We start from the raw sequence: 25,799 nt of genomic DNA, 5'->3' as shown, positions 1-25,799 counted from the left end.
AAACCAACATGACAAAAGGGTCGAGTTAGACAACATTGTTACGTGGGAAGAGGAAGACAATCACAATGACGTGGGTAGTAGACAGTCATAGTTTTGTGACTCTTGTTCAAGTATGTCATGAAGTTGCATTGCCATTCATACATGTGGCAAAGACTTTACAAGTCGTGGCTTAGGTGATGCTATGGATGCAACATCCGGAACCAAGGTCGGTACTAGTTCACGACATTAACAAGGACGTGGCACGGTAGCAGTAAATGCATACTACTCCAACATGCAGTAACCTCCTTTGGTGAAAACGGGTGTATACAAAATTATCCAGTCTTATTATCATATGTGTCAGTCTGTCACAGTAGCTTCCTATATGTGTAGGAATTCATTCCATTAATCTTCCTACATATAAAATTACAAGCATTCTGTCATTATTTAAATTGAGACTACATATTCAATACTAATTAGTGTTCTTAAGCCATCATTATTGCAAGTTCTTTGGGGACAATAAGTTAATGTGCGAAATAGTTATTTACTAAAATGTTGATAACAAACACAGAATAAATACAAGCAGTAGTATTAGCATGTTCATTATCCAGTTTTGCATACCAACTATTTGTTAAAATACGAAGAGTCGAAAATTGATTTCTTCAATTAGATTAAGGGGCGGAATCTTACATAGAGTTAACACAATTAGAGTTTTTTCATCGCCTTAAGAACAACTTAAAAGGGATTGAAAGATAAATGTGTGGTTGTGGTTGGTGCAATTTATGTTATTATGGTAACAATACAACGTTTTAGAAGTAATCAAGAAAAGAGCACTGGATAAGAACTCGTTGGATTTGCAATGCACTGAGAGCAAACTTCATATCACCTATCACATGTTGATTTTAGCATATTAATGAGTTAAATTCCTTAATAGGGTCGCTCCTAACAGAGTGTGCAAGATCCTAACAAGCCTAAAGAAAAATCTTCTAACAAGGTGATTCTCAAAAGTTCTAAATCTCTTAACTGGGTAGACCCTTGTTGTCTTCATTGTAAGCTCCTAATAGAGCTAAATACTTTGAACTAGGTATACCCTTAACAGGGTAAATGAAATGCTCCTAACATGGCAACTTATTACTACAATCATAAGAATTTGTGGTACTAATTCCTACTATGATTTTCCCTTCTGAGCAAAGCTTTCTACATGAAAAATGTGTTGAAGTGTTGCATGTGGATTTTTTATTTACTTTGCTACTACACTATTATTTGTATTGCATGTTATATCTTGTGGAAGTTTGTGGTGAAAGTATTTAGGTTTTTTATTAGAGGTGAAAGTATTTAGGTTTTTGGAAGTTAGTGGTGAAAGCATTTAGAAAGGTCAAGTGTGGAGTGTATTGGGTAAAATAAAGTCAAATGTAGTAAATTGGATCAGCGACAATATGGTCAATGAGTTATGATGACATATTTATAGGATATGTCTATCAAACACATGTGATTCAACTTGTGAAAGAATATGTACCAGAGATTCAATAGAGGTTAAGATTTGATGAAGTCTACAAGTCACACTGTGAAAAAGCGGCAATCAACAAAGTATACTTGTATAGATCCGGTGAACCCATAAAGTTCATGCCTTTTGTTGAAAAGTCGAAGTGGTTAGTTGTGATTAGGCCAACATAAAAGCACATAAATCAAGGGTTTTGCGCTCACTCATGGAATTTGAATTGCTTTTGGAGTCTACTCAAGATAACACGTTTAGAATTTTTCCACTACTTCAAGAACAATCTAAAAGAGGTTGAAAGATTAATGTGTAGTGATGGTCGGTGCAATTTATGTTATTGTGTTAGGAGTGCAATGTGTTAGAAGAAATCAAGAGAAGGGCATTCGTCAGGAACTTATTCAATTTGGCATGCATTGAGAGAAAACCTCATCTCACCTATCACTTGTTGATTTTAGCAAGTTGACAAGTTAAATTCCTTAATAGGGTCACTCCTAACAAGGTGTGCTTGAAAAACAAATCCACTAACAACATGACTCTCAGGAATTTTAAATCCCTTAACCAAGTAGATCCTTACATATCTTCATTGTAAGCTCCTAATAGGGTTAAATATTATTAACTGGTCACACCCTTAACTGGGTGGATGTAATGCTCCTAACAAGGCAACTTATTACTGCAGTAGTGAGTTGTGGGTACTAATTCCCACTGTGATTTTTCCTTCTACCCAAGGGTTTCTACATGAAAAATACATGTTAAAGTGTTGCATGTGTGCATGTGTGCATGTTTGATTTTTTTTGCGACTACTTTGGTATTTTCATTGTATCATATCTTGTGAAAGCTAGAAGTTAGTGGTAAAAGTATTTAGAATGGTTAGGTGTAGAGTGTATTGGGTAAAATATAGTCACATGTTGTAAATTGGATGAGGGATAATATGTTTGATGAGTTATGATGACAAATTTACAAGATGTCTATCACATGCATGTGAATTGACTTGTGAAAGAATATCTACCACAAATTCAATAGGGGTGAAGATTTGATGAAGTCTACAAGTCACACTACGAAGAACAAGCAACCAACAAAGTATACTTCTATAGACTTGACAAACCCATAAACTTTGTCATTTGTAGAAAAGTCAACATGGTTAGTTGTGATTAGGCTGACATCAAGGCACATAAATCAAGGTTTTAGCATTCGCTCATGGAATTTGAATTGCTTTTGGAGTCTATTAAAGATAACACGTTTAGGATTTTTCCACCGCCTTATAAGAACTATAAAGGGATTGAAAGATTAATGTGTGGTGATTGTGCAATTTATGTTATTGTGGCAGCAACACAATGTATTAGAACCAATCAAGAGCAGGGCATGGTCAAGAACTTATTAGATCTATCATGCATTGAGAACAAACTTCGTATCACCTATCATTTCTTGATTTTAGCAAATGAAAAATTAAATTCCTTAATAGGGTCACTCCTAACAAGGTGTGCAGGATCCTAACAAGTCTGAAGAACAAATCCTCTAACAAGGTTACTCTTTGAAGGAGTTCTAAATCCCTTAAATGGGTAGATCTTAACATATCTTCATTGTAAGCTCCTAACAGAGCTAAATACTCTTAACCAAGTTGGATGTAATGCTCCTAACATGGCAACTTATTACTAGAGTACTAAGAAATTGTGGATATTAATTCACAACATGGTTTTCCCTTTTGTCCGAAGGTTTCCACGTGAAAAATATGTGTATAAGTGTTGCATGTGTGGATGTTTGATTTACTTTGTAACAAATTGTTATTTTCATTACATGTTATATCTTGTGTAAACACAAGACATGATAGGTGGGATGTTTTGTACTAAGAAATTGTGGATATTAATTCACAACATGGTTTTCTCTTTTGTTCGAAGGTTTCCACGTGAAAAATACGTGTTTAAGTGTTGCATGTGTGGATGTTTGATTTACTTCGTAACAAATTGTTATTTTCATTACATGTCATATCTTGTGTAAACACAAGACATGATAGGTGGGATGTTTTGTTTAAACAAAGAATGTTGTCCTAAAATAATACACAATTTAATCCAAGTAAATGAGGATTAGTCAAAGACTTTGGTGTAAGTTTATCCCCTCTAAGTTGTTATGTATTCTCCTCTCCTATGTCAACTCAAGAAAAGTAATATACATTACTTGAACTCGATTAAGAGAATACGGAAACAATGATCCCTTCTAACTTTTACATACATCCAAGTTTAATGTTTATTAAACCTTCCTCTTACAATTACAGGAACAAAAATTTCACAAGCCACATGATCTAATTTGTATACCTGTATACCTGTTTTCGTAAAGCTTGCATGAGGGGACATTTAGTCCTTCAATATCTCAATCTTTGTAATAGGATACAGATTCCAGAAATGGTGAGTACTAAATCTTGTAGGAAAGCAGACTGGAAAGTGTTTACTTTGAAAGAAGATAACCATACCATTAGGGTGAGACGAAAGGGACTTTGCCTTTATTTTGGCACTAATATGTTATGAATGGATAAAATATGTAAACCTTACAAGGAAGTGGCAAGAAATTATGGTACAAAGGCATAAAAAATGAAGTAAACTGGAGTATGAATTACAATTTCTTTGTCGTAAATGGGAAGGGCCTACTTTACATGCATGCCGCCTTTATAGAAAATAATACACCAGGCAAGAAAAAATGGACCTCGTACACTCAAGCTGCATATGGACAACTGAAAGACTAGTGACAATGTATCTCACGTGCTAATGCTACATTTGGACAACAATTGTAGAGACTAAATGTACATCCAGATACTTTAGTTGATGCAAGGAAAACAGAACCATCTCTCTAATGTGGTGAAAATGCATTCTAAAACACTTGGAGATTCTGGAGTTGGTTCAGGCTCTGGCAATGGTATTGGTAGATGTTTGTGGAAAGCATTTACAGCTGCAACAACACCATCCTCTTCTTCAATATGTTTCGCCAACTCCACAGCCTTCATTTTCACCTGCAAATTAGACTTCAAGTTATCAGACTCCATCCTTCCAAATTCAGATCAGGGTACAACAGAATTACGTCTATTTCCACGTTAAAATAAATGTTTGCAAAAATGTCTCTTTCAATCATTGCAACCTCCTGAATATAAGATTTTGAAAAATATACTCTGAATGAGTTAGTCCGGAGCAAAAGTCAAAACAACTATATAAAAAAAGGTACTAGACTTTTTTTGCATTTTGTTTTCAACTTTCATATTATAATTGCAGCATGCACAAGACGCAAAATTAATTGGTCACAGTTTTCATTGTAGGGGACACTCTCCCAAGAAATCTATATGGAAACATTTTTGACGTTTCCAAGGGCTCCTATGCTTTTTGTCCTATTTTCAATGCCAGTAAAAAGCAATATTATGGCTAGAACATGACTTCTGATTAATTTGTGTCAGCCAAAGAAGCCCTTCCGGTTTTCCTGCGTCTGGCTATTTATTCATAAACTCATCACATCATAAGAGGGGGCAACTACTTCTATGATTCATTGATATTACATAATTATCTTATAGACTGGATTTTCTGCCAGCTCTTACTGTAAATATAAAAGGTTCAGTAACAATGACCCATTATTCTCGGACTGATATACTACTTACATGGTATAGCTGTTTTTTCCTTAGTTTCCTCTTAAGACAGTGCATTGATGCAAGTCAAGTCATGACCCCCAGGATCTAGCTAAAGCCAATAAATCACTAATACCAACTACACTGAAAAAAAGGAATATGAGATCTGTAACCAAAATGAGCAGCATAAGTCAAGAAGGAAATGGGTTTATGAAAATGGTTTTACTAGCCAAGATGAGTTTGCTTGTATCCTCCATCCAACTCCTGTAATTCAGAATGTATCTAGAACACTACATATCGTTTGAACAATCTCCCAGACTACCATAAGCTAAAACTACTAAAGAAAAGATATGATGCCATCTCTATGTGATCCAAGAGAGGTCACTCTTTTATGGTTTGTTAAGGGACTCGGTATATTTTTACCTATTATGTGATCCTCTAAGATGGTTTGATGACCCGTCAAAAGATTCCAAAGTGGGGCACCTTTTAGTCCATTCAAGAGTTTATCATGTGATATAGACTATTTGAATACAACATACTGCAGACAGATGGTATACAATGGTTTCAAACTTTCAAGCTCTTTGCAAAATAGACCTCAAGGAAGAGACTCGGCATCTCAAACTTTTCCCATGGCTGAGTGATTTCAGATTTGGAGAATATTTGTACCTATAACTTCTATAAATAGGTCAGCTTACAAGTTCGTGTAATGTGCTCCCCAAAATGGTTTTATGACCTCTATTAACATAAGTAGCCTACTCAATTCAAATTATGTACATTGAGAAGCTAAGGAGATGCCAGATTGTGATATTGCTACAAGGATTCAACTATGTAGTTTTTGAATCAGACTCATTGACCCATGTTTCATGAGTAGTGGTTCACAAGAACCCATCTCTCATGATAATGAATGGAACATTTAGCACTCATTGCATCTAGGTGATGTTCACAGAGGTGAGGCCCTGCAACTTCACAGATCACCGATCCCAATATGACTCCAGCTCAAGCCTTCTTAACTAAGGAGCTTCCCCCAACGCTAAGCCCACTTAGCTTGCTACCCCATTTGAAAACCCTTCAGCAGGTTTTGTTCCTTGTGAACCGTTAATTATAGAGGCCCTTAGCTCATTAATGATAAGTATGAGATGCTTTCCATAGCAATCAAATTGTGATATTGCTATGTTCCCCCAAGTTTCCGGGACAAGGATGGCAGGGGACAGCACGACGGATTTTTGGGATGGCAAAAGATTTTGCCAATTTTGGGGATTGGGGGGGGGGGGGGGAAGAGCGTGGCAGCAAATGGGGACAACTATATAACAATAAGGAAAATTAAGATATATAGAGAAATCCAAAATATTTATATGAAAACATGGATAAAGCATGTACTTATACATAATAAAACCTCAAAATATAAGAATCAGCAGAATTCACATGCCAAATTGCGTTACTTTGAGAGTCAAAGTCTAATTTGTTCTAGAAGTCAAAGTCAAAGTCCCCTAGGTTTCCCCAAGCCTCCGAGATGTTTCCAGGACAGGGACAGCTGAAAATACATCAGGGATGCATCCCTGGGCAACACTATGATATTGCTATCATGATTCAATTGTGTAGTTTTTTAGTCAGATTCATTGACCTATGTTTTCATGAATAGTAGTTCACATGAACCCATCATCTAGATGATGTTCACAAGGGTGAAGCATTGGGCCTTCTCGAAAGGTCGCCCATCCCAATATTACTCCAGTTCAAGCATGCTTAACTATGGAGTTTGTCCAAGGTTAAGCCCCCTTAACTTGCTACCCCATTTATAAAACCTTCAGCGAGATGCAAAATACTATTTGTATGATCCTGCCACAAGCCCTAGTGGGATACAATAGTTTCAACCATATGAAAATGGTCTTAACAAGTGAGAGACTGAACATCTCCAAATTTTTCCCTTGTACTCAAGTAAGCTAGGAGAATAACCATCTAGTTATGAGATACTAAAAGTTTACCCAGACTAGAATGGCAGGCTCACTTTATGCTTCATGGCCCTTCCTTCACCACAGGCCTAACTAAAGGTTATAGTTCTGCTCCAAGCTGACTGGTTGTGACCTTGCTCTCTCTCTTCACTGGAATATCCACTATTACAAAATCACTGTATGGATCTCACATGCAATTTAAAGACTGTATTTTCCCACCAAAGTTCCACCTGCTATGTGGACAGAAGTCTTAAGTCAGCCTGCATCTGGAGAATATCCAATTGCATAGTTGAACATGCATTTATTGACATGTAATTCAATTTCTGCTAATGGTCAGCCCTACAATGGGACTCCAAAATTATGTGCCATGATGGGTGGAGATCACCCAAGTAAAACTAATATGAGTTTAGATCACTTAGAAGGTTGAAATAAGCTCTAAAAGTTGACCGTAAACAAGTGAACTGTTGAGACATCTTGGTCATAGTTGTCCCCTCACATTTGTCATTGCACATGCATATGGCATTGTGGATAAAGGTTATTATCACATGTCAAAACTAGTTTATGATGTCATACTTGAGCTACATATAGACCCATATTAGACATTTCAACATCGTAATAAGCATGAAGAAATTTACTGGGTTAATAAAAGCAGGCTACTGTTTCAGAAACAAAAGGAGAAGATACACAGACAAGTTTCTATTTGGTCCACAAGCTTTACGGACAAAGCTTCACAAGATAGAAGACATAAGTGCCACATACATTGTTATTCAACTCGATAGCCAGGTTAGTCAGCTACTTTGCTAGATCCAGGTACAAGTTTGGTAGGTGTTTGGGTCCGATATGCGTATGCAAAAAATGACAAAGAGAGGGCAAGCTTCCAAATGAAAACAAAGGCTGAGCATGTTTTGACATTTAATTGTTTTGTAGAAATGACAGACCATTGTGTTGAAGCACCCGCAAGGCTCAAGTCCTTGGAAGAAATGATGGCACCTCTCATTGGTTTTCTAAGAAACTTTGAAAGAATTATCTTAAAAATTCAATAAGAAGTGCCGCATACTTTGTCATTCAACTCGATAGCCAGGTTAGTCAGCTACTTTGCTAGATCCAGGTACAAGTTTGGTACGTGTTTGGGTCCGATATGCTTATGGAAAAAATGACAAAGAGGGGAGAAGCTTCCAAAATGAAAACACAGGCTGAGCATGGTTTGATTTTTAATTGTTTATAGACATGACAGATCATCGTGTCGAAGCACCCGCAAGGCTCAAGTCCTTGGAAGAAATGGTGGCACCTCTTATTGGTTTTCTAAGATACTTCAAAAGAATTATCTTTAAAATTCAATAAGATTGTTTTTTTTAATAACTCTAATTTAATAATTGTCTGTGTGTGTGGGTGTACATATGCATATACATATAAATATATCCAAACACATATATTTCATTTATTTATATAATAACTTCAAATCTGTTGCGAAACTTTGTATATGTGATTTTTACATTCTTTTTGTATGGTGAACCAGCTACTAAAAATATTTAATGCAAACGGCATATAATTCTATAAAGCTCACATTTTGTCAGATTATGTTATTTACATAAGTGCTGATGAGCAGCAGTAAAAGCTGCTTTAAGAGAAGGGGTAAATGGCTTGTATAGGAAGCTATAAAATGTTATTGAATTCAGTCACTGTTGTTTAGTAGATATCTTGTTTTGGAAGCTAGTCTTTTTGTCATAAATAAGGTTTTAAATTGTTGCCTGCAATTTGGAACCAAGGGATTTTAAATTTCCCCTCCCCCATCATTTTCTGGTTCACCAAATTTTAGCCTCGTGATCCCACAAAAGCATGGAGACTTCAGTCAAATGGCTTGCAAAATTTTCAAAACAGTGACTCCAAAGAACTCAGCATTAAAATTCTGTTCACTTTCTAGTATTAAACAAAACTGGATGTGTTTTAAAGGAGATGTCTTCAGTGTGAGTGCCAATTCTAAATTTCTTGGTGGCCTGCAAAGTAGGTCCAAGAACCACACAAAAATATGATTCCTCCAATTCTAATGTAAATGATGTGTTTGACAGATAGATAAGATAATAATATTAATGTCCAACAAGAGGACCAACAAGGGTCTATGGAACTGAAAGATACAACAGTGCAGAGAAGAATAGACCAGCAGGAGCGCCAAAAGGAGTCCAGAGAAAAACCACTAAACAGGAAAACAAGAGAAAGGGAAACAACAAGAAGATAGAGAGAAGGACCATCAATCCTTTCTTGGTACAAAGAAATCTCGCACAAAGGGATAAGGCCCAGGACAAGGGTCAGGGCCTGGCTCCATCTCTGTCTCTGAGTAGCAGTGGGAATAGGGTGCTGCTATCCGAAGAACCCACACCAAGGTCTGACCGATCTGGTGTGGCTAGAGATGCGTGCATGCAGTCGTTTCATGCCCCTGGAATCGGGCATGGATGGATAGAAGTCAGTGATGAGCTGATCCAAGGTCTGGCTCTGAGGGGAATACTAGTGTGTGCTAAAAAGGTTTGGATACTCTCATAAAATACTTTTGACAAGTGGAATAAGCTCATAAGAAATTACTCAAAGAGGTATCATTTTATCAAGACATCAGCATTTTTCATTGTCCATAACTGGCATTGGAACCCGATATGCCGCATAAAACTACAAATATAGCAATATTGAAATGCATAGGTGAAAGTATATATCAAGCTCAAAGAACATCTAGTCACATCCTTGAAGTGAGACATGAACACCTTCAAGAATGATGTTAGTAGAAACAGAGGCCCAAGTTTTGTGAAGCTCCAAAAGCCTCATTGGCTCCCAATGAGGTGATTCAAACAATACCAGGGCCCAATACTTAATCATATCTGCGAAGAAAGTTTTGAAACCCAGCAAGACATGGAGGAAGCGTTGAGAAGTTAGTCTTTTGGAGTTTCACAGCCTATTAGGGCCCCACGTTCATTGACGGAACTATCCTCAAGATAATTCATGATTTTTGCATTTTGTACATTTTCTCAAACAGCCTTTGGAACCCGAAATCAATTCCAAGACCTCATCCTTTCTCTGACAACAAGCAAAAATTCATGTATCCTGACACACGGTTCTACTAGATCTGCCAATTTTGGCATACTTCCATATTTGCCTTTAAAATCCAACATGCCAAACATGGAAAGAAGGAAAGGCTCCAAAGTGAGCAGTGGAGCTCGAAATTGGTTTGGGAACCTCAACATACTTTAAACAGGCATGTTGAGATTTGATAATGTTTTGAAAACTCGTTTGAAATGATGATGGCAACGTTACAATTAGCAAGATTGAGAGGATTTACATCAATCTCGGCAGATCTAGAGAAAGTTCCTAGAACCCTATCAGAATCTGATATTGCATTTTGAACTTTCTATAAAGAGTACAATATAGGCTTCCCAAGTTGACGGTAGCGTGACAATTTTGGAACCATTGCCACCAGTGAGGACATACAAAGCTGAATAAAGCTTGCTCATTGTACACCTCAATTTAGTGGCTACAATCTGCATGGTTCAGAAGAGTTGCTAGCATTTCTATAAGATAGGCTTCATGAAGATTTAAATTATAATGCCCCCTTTCTAGGCGTCTGGAGACAGAGTTGAGGTTGGCCTATGACTCAAGTTCCCATAGGCCGACAGGATGTTTGGGAGACTCACCAAGGCCTACAGAGTGATTGTGAAGTCTTGTGGATCCATTTGGAACTTGGAGCTTAAATTTATTAATTCATAAGAAAATAATTAAATATTTCCTAGGTGGAGTTCTAAATAAATTGTAGTAAGTGAATGTTCTATTCACTTCATTATATAGATTATAACAAGTGAATAAATAAAAATTCACTTTAATAAATAAAATAAACTTTGGCCTTAGCTGCTATTTTATCATTACTTGAAAACAATAAAAAATATATAATAAAGTTTTAGGCTTAGGTATTTAAAAAATGCCTTTAATTTTAAAATAATAGGCCAATACTTTGTAAATTTCCGTGAATGGAATGGCTTGGAAAAGAGTTTCATCTTTGGGTTTCAAGAACTATAGTAAGAATTAAATTTTTCTGTGAACTTTAGAAAGGAGCCTATTATTTGCCAAATTTCCATGCACATGGAAGAGAAGAGAGAGTTTGGGTGCCAAACACCGACTCGCAGGAGGAAATTGTGGATCGCAGGTTCAGCTGGGGCAATAAGAAATGGCTTGCGGCATCATTTCTGAATATCTTGTTTTGGGAAAATTGTCGTTTTTCCCTATGGAGAGCCCAAGTTAAGCTAGCACAGCTTCTACAAGCCCAAGGGCGTCACCCCTTGAGCCTACTAGTTGGGACAACCCCAGCTAGTCATTTAATATGCAAAGATTAATTTCAGACACTTTGCAATGGTGGGAGGAAGGAATTCATATTGGAAAGTCATCATTTTGCAGGGAATGATATTTAGTCCCGTGAACTCAATTTAAGAACTCAGATGCAAACCACACTAGAAACAACATTTGGAAACCAAGCCACAACTTAGAATCCACCTTTTACAATGAAACAAGTACAACCAATAGAAGACCAAGAGTTGCAACTTAGAATTCCACAAAGATGTCCCTCTTGGGATTTGAACTAGGGTCTCCACATTGAGAACTCATTGCTTCAACCAACTAAGCTAAACCCCTTAGACTTAATGCAGAATTATTTTTCAAAAGTCAATTTAATATTATGAAGCGGGATAGTAAGAGACAAAATGGCAAGAAGACAAGGAGACAGGAAAGGAAAGTTGAAGAATCACAACTCAATGCATTAAAATGAAGAAATGAAGACTCATCGGGCATGATAGGATATTGGTTAGGATTTTCAGATTTCTTATCTTGAAGAATTGGAACCTCGGCTTCAGCCAGATTTGAGGACGGAAACTCTCTAGCTAGAAGACAGTGGACGAAAACCCATTGTCTATGGAGACGTCTTATGAGTGTCTCATTTGAGCTTAAACTTTATTTCTATTCTCCAATCTGACTGTCATTTCTGTGTATATGATTGGAGCTGATTAGTATTCTAATGAAAGTTTGATTGTTTTGTTCATTTGGAATATATCATATTGTTGCTGGTTATTTTGTATGAACTACAGAAAATGGAATGAAATAGGAATTCTAAAATTGCCATTTGCTGATGATTTTACACGTTAATTTTGTAAGTACTTGCCTGAGTCATTTGTTTGAATTTCTTGAGAAAACTTGTGTGAGAAATTGGGATAAAATATCCAACTAGGATATTACAGTAGTATTAGAGCAGTGTATCTTGTCAGCCTGTGAGGTTCATAATTAAAGTTCTTTATTCTAAGGTAGGGGTCCCATGGGGGGGGCTTGGGCTCTATATTTAAGGAGCGGGAGGTCCCATGATTATTTTTTGGAGAGGCTAAAGCTTAATTTGGAATCTTTTCCTATTAAGTAGGAGCCCCTACTTTTTAGTTAAGTGGATAAAAATGGGGTGGGGCTGGAAATAGCCACACCAGCTTAGGGAAGAATTCTGCCACTTGGCAAGAACCTACCCTTCATTTTCCCTCCAAAGTGAAATCATCCCGCCAAAAACTCTAAACAGAACAATTTATAATTTTAATATTTCATATGCTGCCTGTGTGTGATTGCGCTTGCACACTACAGAGAGGAGAATGACACAGGAAGCAGAAGAAAGTTACCCGTTAATTTTTTCTATTTGTCTTCGTTGATTTACTACCACTACCAACGAATGTATATTATTTCTACTTTCTCCTTGCAGTGCGTTCTCTGTAAAATATTTTAGTTTTTTAGACTTATGCATGTGCATTTTGACTTTTTTGTCGGGGGAAAATGTATCAGGTGTGGGTTTTTTATGTGGGTCTATTTTCAGCTTGGATTCTATGTGATTTGGATTCTATGTGATTTGTTCAGATTTGTTTGAGTTCATTTATTTGGTCTGTATATCCTCTACCCTGTGCCCCACACCATTAAAAAAAATTCAAAGCCCTAGCGTATACCAATGTGCCTATTCTCTTCACTCCTGTAAGTTTCAGTTGTTCTCTGCGTCCCTTTGCAATGGAAGCCATTACGCAATGTTTTAACATCTTAATTTCTCTGGTTTTCACATCCACTGACTGCTTGGGTTTTCACTTTTCAAAAACATTTGCTGACTTCTCAAAAACATTTGTCATACATGTATAGACATATGTGTAACACCATTTTAAACTGGGCATGCTTCATAATATATTATTGTGGAGTACTGGTTCTGTTTTGTTTGTGTGATTGCAAATTTTGAATGCAAAAGGAGCATCGCACTAATATCTTATATAGGAGAGGTGATTTCCGCGAGCCTCTCCCGTGCTCCTATCATTGATTCAATGTTGGTGTCTAGGTGGATTGGTTTATTGGATTTTCAAACGGTGTATGCTGATGTTGAATCAAAGGGGCATGAAGCCACCTCTGAGTGCTTTTCCTCGGCTCTCTTTTAGAATAGAGAGGTGTCTGTTGGTTGGGAAGGGTGAAGGATGGATGAATGGATACACTTTAAGTACTACCGGGCACTCTTGCATAGGAACACCGGTCTCTAGGGACTATAAGTTATTGTCGGTGCAAACTGCGCTTGTAGGAGCACTAGCAGATTCCTGCCGGTGCATGCAAACATAGGTACTTGCATGAAAATCAGGATCCCATTTCTCATAGATTAGGACCCTCATGTCTGCTGGAGCATCTATTCTTGTTACCTAGACTGAGACCTAACTAAGATACAACAAACAACTTGAATTGAACTGCTGGGTGGGCCTTCTCTGAAGGCAATTCGAGTCTGAGATTTAGTGCACAGCGAATTGAATAATGAGGAAGTGGAAGTTTGTGTATGAGAATCAGCTAGCATATCCATAGCTAAGATGAGTGCAAAAAAGTCCTATAGCTAGATAATGCCTGGGTTTTGTAACTGGCAGCTTCCCCTGCCATTCTAAGGGAAGCATCTAGAGGGATTACATGAGTCTTAGACCTAAATCTACAATTGGATAAACTACTCGGTCTCTAAGTTGGTAGGACCTGCGCGTATCAATGCAGCAGCACTATTGAGGAAATTTTTAGAATTTTGCCTTTGACGATTGGGTCACTTTATAGTCAGGGAGTTCCTTGCAAGCTGTTATTAAGGAAATTATCCTTCTCCAAACTTGTCATGCTAAAATATGTGGCCAACAAATAGTTTGGCAATCACCCATTGCAATCCAGCTGGCATCAAAATAATAGACTGATAAATTATCTGTGACATAGATTACTGCATTAAAAGCACCCACGTCTTACTAGTTAGCCATAAGCTCCAAAAGCTGCTTTTCTTGCAACTTGTCATGCTCGTTTATAAAAATTTACTCAGATACTGACACTAATTTACAAAGAGTAGCAGGTGTCCTTATGAGCCTCTGCATGTCGGGTACCTTTAAATAGTTCACATATTAAGTTACACAAAAGCAGTAGCCTTCTGATTAATAGAAAGGTTGATTTTTTAAAAGAGCCAACACCAAGCCCTCATATAGAAATGTGTTGAAAGAGCAAGCACACAGCTAATATGAATATCTTCATTCACATTACCAAAAATGATTACAAATATGTACCATATTGATATTATAGAGTAATTACATATGTCAGAGCCCAGGAAACGTTATAGTAAGGTTTTCCAACTTGTAAATGGAATTAATCATTGAAAAATTGGTAGGGTAGCGGGCAATATAAGACTACAGGACAATTTTGATAAAAGCTAGCCTTGCTTATTGCAACAAGAATCCTTGAGCAATACAACAACTAGATAGGCATAAAACAGTATAATGCAGGGGTCAAATTATAAGATGAACTCTCGAATCAAATACTTAGTTACCAATCTAGTTAGAGAAGAAGATGACACATGATTCATTTAGCTAGCAACGTTGGAGTTGTATTGATTATTTTGATTTACCTAATGAAGCATGATGGTGGACTCCCCATGACGGAATGTTGTCCAAGCAAAATTCATTTTAATGATAGATATTTGTTTTGTGTTGAAGGTTTTTGCTTGCAAAAATAATTAAGTGATTTTGATTGCAAATATAATGTTGGTATGTATCCTACAGTAAAAAATTATTTATATAATAACAGCCACAATCTAATCTGCAAGAAAATCTCAACCTACGGCACTTCCTGAGTGCCTGAGTTGGTTGTGAAGACAAAGCCTTCATCCATTTTTACTATATTGTTGTTCCTTTAGAAATTGTGTATAGATTCTTTGTTGATTTCGTCTGACTGAAAATGACAGCATATGATCGTCTATTCAGTTGACAACACTTGATATTGACCTCACTGTTTACATATCTGAAAACTAATGTTTTCTGGTCCTTACAAGTTCTTGAAACATATGGGATCTTAACTTATTCTTCGAAGTTCAAGTAGTTTCCAAGAAATGAAGCCAAAATAAAGATGATCAGAAACACCATTTTAACAGCTGGTTCTGCCTCAAATCAAAGAGATCTATTTTTTTGTCTGCAACATGGATTGTTCAGATTGGCTGAAAATTGATCGGCATAACAGTAAATTGACTGAATAATGATCAGCAGAAGTATTGGTCCGGGTGACCAAGTTTAAAACACAATTTTTGATGTCAGCAGAAATGCTTGAGTATTGGTATGAGCCTAAGGTATGCTTGAGTATTGCTATGAGCCTAAGGTACTGGGAACTTTTTGTAGTTCTATTTTTTGGAGTTCACCATGACTATCAACCACTGCCTGTGCTGGTGTATTAAAGTTAAATGTTGTGTTAATTTGTCACTTTCAGCTCTTTTCTTTTGTATATAGATTCTGATGACAACCTTGTCAGTTATACAAAACTCAAAGTTTTTAATCGTACTAGGTTTTCCTTACGTAACTTATGTGTGTCACTCCCATCTTCTTACTAGAAAAATATAAATATTCATCATGTATTTGCAGTGTGGAGCAAGATATTTTGTTGGCAATGGACAGAATATACATCGTCCAATACCAACGAAGAGTGGTTTTAGGAGGTTTACAGCAATGTTATCCCAAAATGACATAGAAGATGATGATATATATTATATTAATGAAGAGTTCATTGGTTTTGTCCCAAGTTCTCAGACAATGAATGGAACATTCAGCTCCGATATTTCTCAAAATATAGAGAGGGAAAATGAGGAAACAATACCATGTACTCCATTTGAACAGCAATCAAAAGTTCAAGAAAAAACACCTATGGCTTCTTCTACACAGAAAGGAAGGACACGATGGACCATTTTGGACACCATAGTCCTCATAGAAGCAAAGTGCAATGAGAAAGACACACTTTCAAATGGTGGGCCAATGAAGAAGGCTACAACATCTACTGAAAAGTGGAAAATTGTGGAGGAATATTGTTCTCATCATGGAGTCTTTCGGACAGCAAATCAATGTCGAGACCGTTGGGAGCATGTTTTACCAAACTACAAGAGAGTAAGAGATTATGAGTTCCATATTCCCTCTGGCCATGATAGTTATTGGACTATGACAACCAAGGAAAGAGCAGAAAAAAGACTTCCATCAAACTTCCCAAAGGAGTTTATGGATGCAATGGAGACAAATTTTGGGAATGATAGAGTTATTGATCCTGGAAACATTATTATTGACACTTCTTACTACACTAATACATCCAGTGACAAAAACACTATCCCAAATGAAAATTCTCCAATGGATGAATTTGATACAATGAATGCAGCATGTCAAGGGTCAATACATACTGACAATGAAAGTGAAAAGGGATACAAGAGGAAAAAACTAAAGGCAACTCTGAAAACATCTGGCATGAAAGATACAATTCTTGAAAACAATAAACTAGTTGTTTCTACATCACAGCTTACTGAAGATGGCCGCATGAAACGTCATGAAAAAGACTATGCTTTGATAGAGAGGTGTCATAAAAAAGACTATGGTTTGATGGAAAGGCGGTTGAGTAAAGAAGAAAAAATGATGAAAATTTGATCAAATTGGAAGAACAAAAACTCAATGTGCAAATGAGCCTAGTTGCTGCCCTTAGTTCTATGGGCCAAGCAATGGTTAAGATATTTGAATCATTTTCAACTAAAAAATGATTCAGCTTAATTTTATTACTTATATAGGTTATAGTTTTGTATGGCATTCAAATAATATTTTGTTTGACATTTGAAATCATTGCACTTGCTCATCTTGTGCACTACTTTCATGGAACAATTGTGCTTGATTTTCAGTTAAATATAAGTTCATAATTTTATATTCTATTACATGGTTCTTGTGCGGAATGCAATCTGTTAGCAGCTCTTCTACATTGGGATCTTTGGTGTCATCTTTTTGAAAGCTTCTGTATTGAGTGGTGTGCTTATATTGTCTTTATACCTGTAAATGAAATTCTAGAATGGTTCATAAATGGGGAGAACTTTAATTTTGTAGATAAAATTCTGGGAGTGTTCATACATGGGGAGAAGTTTAATGCTGAGAAAATAAAGTAGTTTTCTTTTTAATTGCAAAGGTATTTGCTTTGATCCACTGAAGTAAAATCAGAATGTTTTATTGTTAGTTAAATCCTTTATTGAATAGAGTTGGGAATTGTGAGAGTTCTAAAACAGCCAAATCTCTAAAAACATTAAATTTGAAACCAACACTGACATAGCTCTAAAAGATTTAAATCTGAAACCAGTACAGTCATAGCTGTAAAAGCATTAAATTTGAAACCAGTACAGCCATAGCTCTAAAAGGATAAAATCTGAAACCAGTATAGCCATAGGTCAAAATGCATTAAATCTGATTTTGCAAATAGGAACTGCAGTGATAAATCGTAATTTCCTTCCTAGGTAAATAGAGTCCAATTGCTTATTATTATTTTGGAGCCAATCGCCATGTGCATTTTTAGTAAGCACCTTATGAAGTAGAGTTAGATGCCTTATTTATGTAGCTGCCTATAGTGATTGTCAGACTTAGATCAGACTTATTCATGGATGAATACATATATATTTCATAAAGTGTTAGTAGCATCAAAAATCCGGCAAGAAGTCATAACCTCTAATGGCAAGGAAAGTGAAAATACTTGCTTTTGTTTTGGCTATGTTTTTGGTTAATAATGATTTATGATTCCATGTTGATATATAATATTTGGAGCTATTATTTCTGATCTGTTTTTTTTTTTGTGTTCATATTAAAAATGTATTTCTTACCATTTTTAATGTAATTTTCGAAGTGTTAATATTTTTTTGTATTTTGTTTTTGGCAGGGTGGACTTAACTACTGCATAATGACTTCCAATTCAGCCAAAATAATGAAATTTTTTCTTGCTGTTGCATCAAATGTTATCCAGTTGGTATTACAAATTTGGAATGAAACTCAAAGCTCAAAAATTATACAAAACAATTGTAAGAAATGTAGAGTAGATTTCTCTAAAATGATATAATTGACAAAAGTGGACTCAGATGACATGGAAATCGTCCTTCATGCAATCAATTTTGAGCTAGACCATGAGATTATTGGAAATGATTTATCTATTTCTTAGTGGGAAGGAAGAATTCAGGGTGAGTGGTATGTCAAGCCACGCACTTTACATTGGTGACACCACTATATTTTCCAAGTTAGATGTGATGATGAATGTTTTCGCAGCATTTTTAGGTTGCCTTATGCATTATTTAAAAATTTTTGTGAAAATTTGAACGATGAGTTGAAGCAAGGTGTAATACCATAGTCATTTGCTACTAGCATAAAAAGTAGGGTACTGCCAGTCGAGAAACAGGTTGCTGTTGCAGTTTTACGATTGTCATCCAGATGACAATGCTTAACATTAGTGAACTGTTTGGCTGTGGTAAGTCCACTGTGGTAAGAATTGTAAATAAGTTCATTAATGTATTTTATTCTCGACATCGAAATCATATCCAAATGGCCTAGTAACCAGATGTCACTTGAGCATGTGAAAGAAGGTTTCTGTCAGAAACGAGGATTTCCAAAATGTTGTGGAGCGATTGATGCAACTCATATTCAATTTCATCTTCTGCCCAATGAGTACTCTTCTGATTGGTTTGATCATGACCATAATTATAGCATGTCATTACAAGCAATCGTTGACAGCAAATATGTATTTCATGGATATTTTTACAGGATGGCCTGGCTCTGTTAATGATTCTAGACTTCTACGAAACCTAGGTTTCTATAGAATGTGTGAGGGCGGGGAGAGATTAAATGGGCCTTCAATATCAATTGGATCATTGAATATGAGGGAGTAAATTATTGGTGATGGAGGATATCCATTGTTTCCGTGGTTAATTACACCTTTCAGTGGAGGTCTAACAACTAGTCAAAGAGAATACAATTTTAAGTTGTCATCAACACGTATTGTAGTAGAACGTGCATTTGGGAGGCTAAAAAAATGTGGCAGATTTTGGAATCAAAAATGTGGCATCCAAATTTGGAAGTACTTCCAAAAACTGTATTTTGTTGTTGTATATTGCATAACATGACATTAAATGTGGAAGATGAAGATGATACATGTGATGATGTTTTTGATGAAAGTGGAACAAATATGCCAACTAATGAGAGGGCAGATCCAAGTGCAACAATTGCTCGAGAAGCATTAATAGCTATTGTAAATGGTCATATGAATAATGTAAGCATGTAGAGCTGTTCAAAAATCAAAGGTTAATGAGAATTTGACTCTGTTTTGAAACAGTTTATATTTTTGTTTAAGTTTCGGTTATTATATGAATACTAGAACTTTGATGTATACAATTCAAATCAATTTACATATACCTTTCATGAGCACCTATTATTGTAGGTTTATGATAATGTGTTAATGAGCTTCGCACCCATAAATCAACAAAACTAGTTGAATGTGCAGCAATATTGTTTTTTCATGTTGTTTAATATAACAAAAATGTATGAAGATTAAAAAAAAAAAAATTTGATAAATGTGAAATATCATATAATTTTCAAACAATACAAACAATTTTTTTTCAGTTTTATTATATTTAAATAAATTACAATAGACATTGTACAATTTTATTTTATTAAGTATCATGATTCTAAAGAATTCATATATATGCAAAGTACACTATTTATAAAATTAAAAAAATTAATTATGATTATTATAAAACATTATTATCATAAATTTAAAAGTTTAAGCTGATTTCATTTTCAAATTCATGGGACCACCCGCTTCCTTGAATTTAGGAGCTAATTTCTTAAAGCAGATTTATATCTAATGCCCATGCGACAGCTCCCCTTCAAATGTTCCTTAAAAAGCTCAACAGCACCCACTCTAATTTTAAGCAAGCAGGTGCCCATAGGACCCCAGCCTAAGAAGCTGAGGAATTATTTTTTTGTGCTGAAGTTTCTAATAGTCTGGCATGAATAATCTTGCAAATAATTATTTAGGTGGAACCCAATATATTACAGTGTAATGGCTTTAGTAACGAAGAAATTTTACACAGCTAGTGGAAGGTTACATCCATGGGACCTTCAATTTGCGATTCAATAGTTGACAGGTTTCCCAGGTTACATTTTCTTGCTTTTCAAGCAAATTCTGGAGTGCTTCACAAAGCAAAATAAGAAGAGCTTTGTTATGAAAGATCTTTTGATTGTTCTCAAGGATTGGAAGACATCAGGAGATTCCTATTGCGGTTGATAAGAAAGGTGGCACAATTCAAACCTGCATCCAGAAAAGGAACTTCAGATTCCATTTTCTTTATATTCTCCGCATCAAGCTGAAAGAACTACAAGAGCTTTGAGGTTAAAGGAGAAAGAGCATATAAAATATTTCAATGAATTTATCTACACAACTTGGGACGGCATGGTAACATTTGGGGAACAAGAGTTATAGTCATCGTGAATCCTATGCTCATTAAATCAATTTCCAAAATTGCATGAGCTTGGGAGTCGAGATATATAAAATATTCGTAGTCAGCCATTCATGAGAACAAGCAGTTGAAGATTCCTAGTGTGATTGCTATTTGAAGTAGGATTTTCTATTGAACAAATCGGAGGAAGGACAGTCACTCCAATACAAATGGGATATAAACAAAGCAAGGTCGAAATCCTTCGCCAAGAAATGAAATGATGATAATTTGAACTGAAGACTTGGAGACGTCTTGGGTGGTTGAACACAGGGAGAGAAGATTAGTATCATAGTTAGCTTGCAATGTTGTTTTCATTCTTTCCACGAGAGTAAAAACGCAAAGAGTTATCTCATTACGTAGCAGGCAATAGAGTGGTGTCCACAATTTCAGAAAATATTCATTTGCCTTCCAGGTAGAAGATGCAAATATAAATTAAATAAAGATACAATGTGATCAAAAGGAACAAGCATCCGATAGTGAAGTTGGTGCGGAGGTCACTAGTATGCAACTACAAACAATCAAGGAAGCATTCGAAAGGATGAAATCAAATTACTTGAAGCTCTTAGTAGTTAAGGAACTTGCTATCAAATTTGGGAATGACATGGAAAAAGAGGTAGACGAACTTTGTCTTCAACTAATTATGGCACATTATTAATTGCACACAGCTGAAAAGAAGATTTCTATGGCCACCACTCACAAGGGAGATGATCCTAATTCAATAGCCAAGGAGATTATATGAATTGTCGAAGGAATCAACACCATTTGTGAAGATGAAAGTGAGCATATCATACCCCCCTCTACCTACTCAAACAAGACATATTGCGCTAATGATGATCAAAGGGACCAACGAGAAGTTAGAATCCGGAATTATGAGTTTTACAACAGAAGTTGTGTGCCTTCACATTATCATGAGGTAACAAAGTTTCCACATAAGGATGAGGATAAATCAAGTGATACCTTTTCTGAAATTTCATTTACTTATGATCATTTCTTGGGCGAAGAAAATGATTTGATTGATAACTCTTGTAGTGAATCAAAAAGTCTAGAGTTGGCTTTAACGAGTAATGAAGGTTTCTACAGCTCAACTATAGATTTGTTACCGAGTTCTTATGACATGGCAGCAGTTTATTTAGTAATTGGTGATTTTATCCTTTTGCATACTCCAATTATTGGTGGTTAACCTATTTGGTCTAGGCCTACAGGAGATATTGAGTCGCATGGGTATTTGTGAAGGCATGACTTTGGGTTAAATTTTGTACATGGGAACAACATAGCCTACAACATCATTCTTAATGTCAGTATGTCCTACAGCAAAACATTTGGTGGCTTAATGGGCTGATCTTCATGCGTAGTCGGGGTATTTTTGGCATTGTTAAAGTGATATACTCGTGCAATTGGATGATACAGAAGAATTGTGGGTTGATTCTACTCCTAGGATCATGTTGATAGGCTAGTTTGGGATCCAAGAGTTGACAGGATGAATGCTTTGCACTATATGGATTATGACGAGTTACTAAATAGATTGAGGCTTGGAGCAGTTGTGATTAAAGTAATGCTTTAGAGAGGTGCAACTGTGTTTTATAGGTTGACATGGGATCCAAGGATCTTATTGATAGATGAGTTGCAACCTTATCTTTGGTTCCACAGCATGACATGGCATGACTTCCGAGTTACCAGTATGAGCTCTAGAGTGTCTTGTAGATTGATATGGGACCCTAGTATTGATTGCTTGAGGACAAGCAATCTCAAGGAGGGAGGACTATAGTGTGCCATTTTTTGGGACATTAGGAAATTTAAAGCCAAATTCATGAAGCGTTAAAATTGAGTTATGGAGACTTAATACTAAATTATTAAAAGTCAATTTAAATTTTATAAAATGGGTTAGTAAGAGACAGAATGGTAAGACAAGGAGACAGGAAAGAGAAGTTGAAGTCACAGATGGATGCATTAAACTAAAGGAATGAAGACTCAATGGGCATGCTTGAATATTGGTTTGGATTTCAGATTTCTTCTCTTGAAGAATTGCAAGCTCAGCTTCAACCAGCTTTGAGGACGGAAACCCTCTAGCCAAAAGACAATGGACAAAAATCCATTGTCCATGGAGACATCATGTAAGGATTCTCACTTGTGCTTAAACTTTATTTATATTCTCCAATCTGACTCTCATTTTTGTGTTTGCAATTGAAGCTGATTAGTATTCTAATGAAAGTTTGATTGTAACAATCATTTCGAAAATATCATATTGCTGCTGGTTATTTTCTAAGATACCAATGCGTGACATTTTGGCCAAGATGTGGGTGCGGATGGATGGGGATGCACAGATGTGTTTGGAAGCGGCACGGAGGTGGGCAGGAAGCATGGCTTCTGTCTGTGGATGCTTGCAGGATGCTTGGGAAAGCATCCACAGAGCATCTGTCAACCATCCAGGCGAATCCGCAGAGCATCCGGACTGTATACTCTCCTCCATGAATATGGATGACTGGATCCCCTATTTTGTTCCTCCTTCTAATCCCTTCCTTCCGATGTTCTACTTCTCCATCGGAATCTTCCCCTTACCTCAAATGGGAGACTCGAACACTTGATTACTGGTCTGAAGCTTACTGTTTGAAACGCAGTCAATATACACTGCCAAACTGACTAGAACACTTAAGGAAACTCAATCAGTTTTTTGCAGTATTATAATGTCATGTAGATGAACTACTTCAGTCATTGACACTGGCAATATACTTATTATACAAATGTAGCTGAAAACAATTAGATTTCTCAATTGTTACACTAAGTTAGTCAAACAAGGCTTATTCAAAAACCTACCTATAGTTAGGCCTTCAAATTTTCTCACAAACTCTCATCATTCTAGAAGCCAAGTATAAGTGTACCATGTGTTTTGTTGTTTAACTTCTACAATGCATGTCGCTATTGAAAAATATTACCTTATACAAAATAATTTCAATTCTTTGATTCTTTTTCCATGTTATGTCTCGGTCGTTTTAGGGCTGACACGGCAAGAAAAAATATTCAAAAACTAAATTTGCATACATAAATTATAGTGTGTGTGTGTGTGTGTGTGTGTGTGTATATATATATATAGACGCACCCAAACACATCCAAAATCCCCCCAAAAAAAAAATCTGTGCATCCACGCATCAGCACCCCACACCCGCATTAGCATCCGAACCAGCATCACTAACTTAGGTTATTTTGAATGAACTGCTGAAAATGGAATAAAATAGGCATTCTGAGATTGGCATTTGCTGATGATTTTAGTGCTTAGTGCTGTAAGTATTTGCATGAGTTGTTTGTTTATATTTTCTGAGAATACTTGTGTGAGAAATTGGGAAAACATATTCATCCGGGATATTACAGCATAGTTTGGTAGTTCAATCTTTAGCAAAAATCAATATCAAAATCCCCAAAAAATTAGAAAGACATCAAAACTAAGAATAAAACAGAATATCAGAAGAGTTCAAAATAGATTATATGCTGGTCAAAGACTACAAATTGCAAACAAACCCTCAATTCTCAGCCTTAGAGCCGACTGGGATATTTCATAGATCATGTGAAACACATGCCTTACATTGAGTCAAAAGACGCAAATGGGAGACCAGATGAAGAACTAGCTGAAAGAATACCGGGCCAATCATCTAGCACAAAATGACTTCATAATTGCAAATTTGTCAAGGTTAATTTGAGTCAACACTGGTTTGTCCAGATTGCAACAATGTCAGTGACATGTGATCCCCTTATGCACTTATCATTGTCTTTGCCTTCAAATTACAAACAGAACAATGACGGTAAGGGTATTTAGCATACAAGGTGTTGCTCCACCTAAAACTTATACTGTGACTGTGCCAAAGCAGAGAAGACGCAAGGATCTAGTACAGGCTGTAAGCAGTGCCTGCTCATTGAGAAATAATGAGATTCTTTTAGCTACAGAGATACAGTCATAGAGAAGTTCATTACTTAAAGCCATTAGATTTACAATCTCTGATCAGGGATGATCAGGACCTAGCAGCTTATAGGCTACCCAAAGATCAAGAAGAAGCACTCTTGACAGAATTTACACATCATCGGAAGGAAGGTGATTATTTCAGTAGTCAAAGCACTGGTTACTGGAAACCTTCTGGCACACCACTTAAGACAAACCTTTTGGATGGTGTTCATACTGTAGCTGATGTTCATGCTCTTTTTTCTGACCTCACTCCCTGTCAAGAATGAAAAATGTGCCAGGAAAGGAAAATGGATAGAAAACAGGAACAAGTGATGATGTACAAGATGGAAGTGCAAAGGAATATACCACTCTTTCTTATCACATTAGAAGGTGGAGCAGAGATTGACGGATCCACTCCAACTGAATATTGCAAGAAAATATATGCAATATTAGAAGAGTCTAAGTAAAGATATTGGAAATGGTTTGAAAGCTCCTCTAGAGAAAAGATGGTCATTATTACAATAATAGATAAAGTCGTCAATTATTAGTTAATGGTTATCTATTGTAAATATCTAATAAGCTTTAGTTTGCTTTTGTTTTTTACTTTCTCTAGAATAGAATGTTTCGATTCATTACGATCGTTTCCTAAGGAAACATTGTCTCATTCTTTTGTATTAATTGACCTTTTGGTCTCTGTTAATATCAAGCAAGTATTTTACTAATTACTTCCGTAATATGGTATTAGAGCAAATACTTCAAATTTTTTCGAAAAATTTATAATTTCTATTGAAATTATTTGTTAAGATTTTTTGAAATTATTTCTGATCTTTTACCAAAAACCGGGCTAGAGTTTCTGTTACACAAGAAAAGAATTTCGTATGAAACCCGTTTTCTCCACTCACATTTTTTTTTTTACCTCGGCTCGTCTACAAATCGTGGTCGATTTGTCTACACATCGCAATTCCAAAAGGGTCATTTTTCTTACTGCAAATTGCAAGCGAGTTGAAAAAGATCAG

General features: G+C 36.1%; 1 protein-coding gene across 4 annotated transcripts in view; it reads right to left on the bottom strand.

Moving 5' to 3' along the window:
- Positions 1-3,940: 3,940 nt before the first annotated feature.
- LOC149542784 (sterol 3-beta-glucosyltransferase UGT80B1-like) overlaps positions 3,941-25,799 on the bottom strand; it is a 126,148-nt gene continuing 104,289 nt past the window's right edge. For 2 of the 4 annotated variants that reach the window (XM_089797679.1, XM_089797680.1), the window contains exon 15: positions 3,941-4,466. In XM_089797679.1, coding sequence (XP_089653805.1) covers positions 4,275-4,466 — 192 coding nt within the window. In that variant the 3' untranslated portion in view covers positions 3,941-4,274. Of the gene's footprint in view, positions 4,467-20,074; positions 20,669-25,799 lie in introns of those variants that run through there. The other 2 variants (XM_089797681.1, XM_089797682.1) reach the window with 1 other exon arrangement.

The sequence above is a fragment of the Cupressus sempervirens genome, chromosome 8 (genome assembly GCF_028749045.1).
Source record: "Cupressus sempervirens isolate cs-2001-9-10 chromosome 8, ASM2874904v1, whole genome shotgun sequence".
NCBI classification, from domain to species: domain Eukaryota; kingdom Viridiplantae; phylum Streptophyta; class Pinopsida; order Cupressales; family Cupressaceae; genus Cupressus; species Cupressus sempervirens.
The sequence above is the reverse complement of the archived record's forward strand: the minus strand, read 5'-3'. Positions and strand labels throughout refer to the sequence as shown.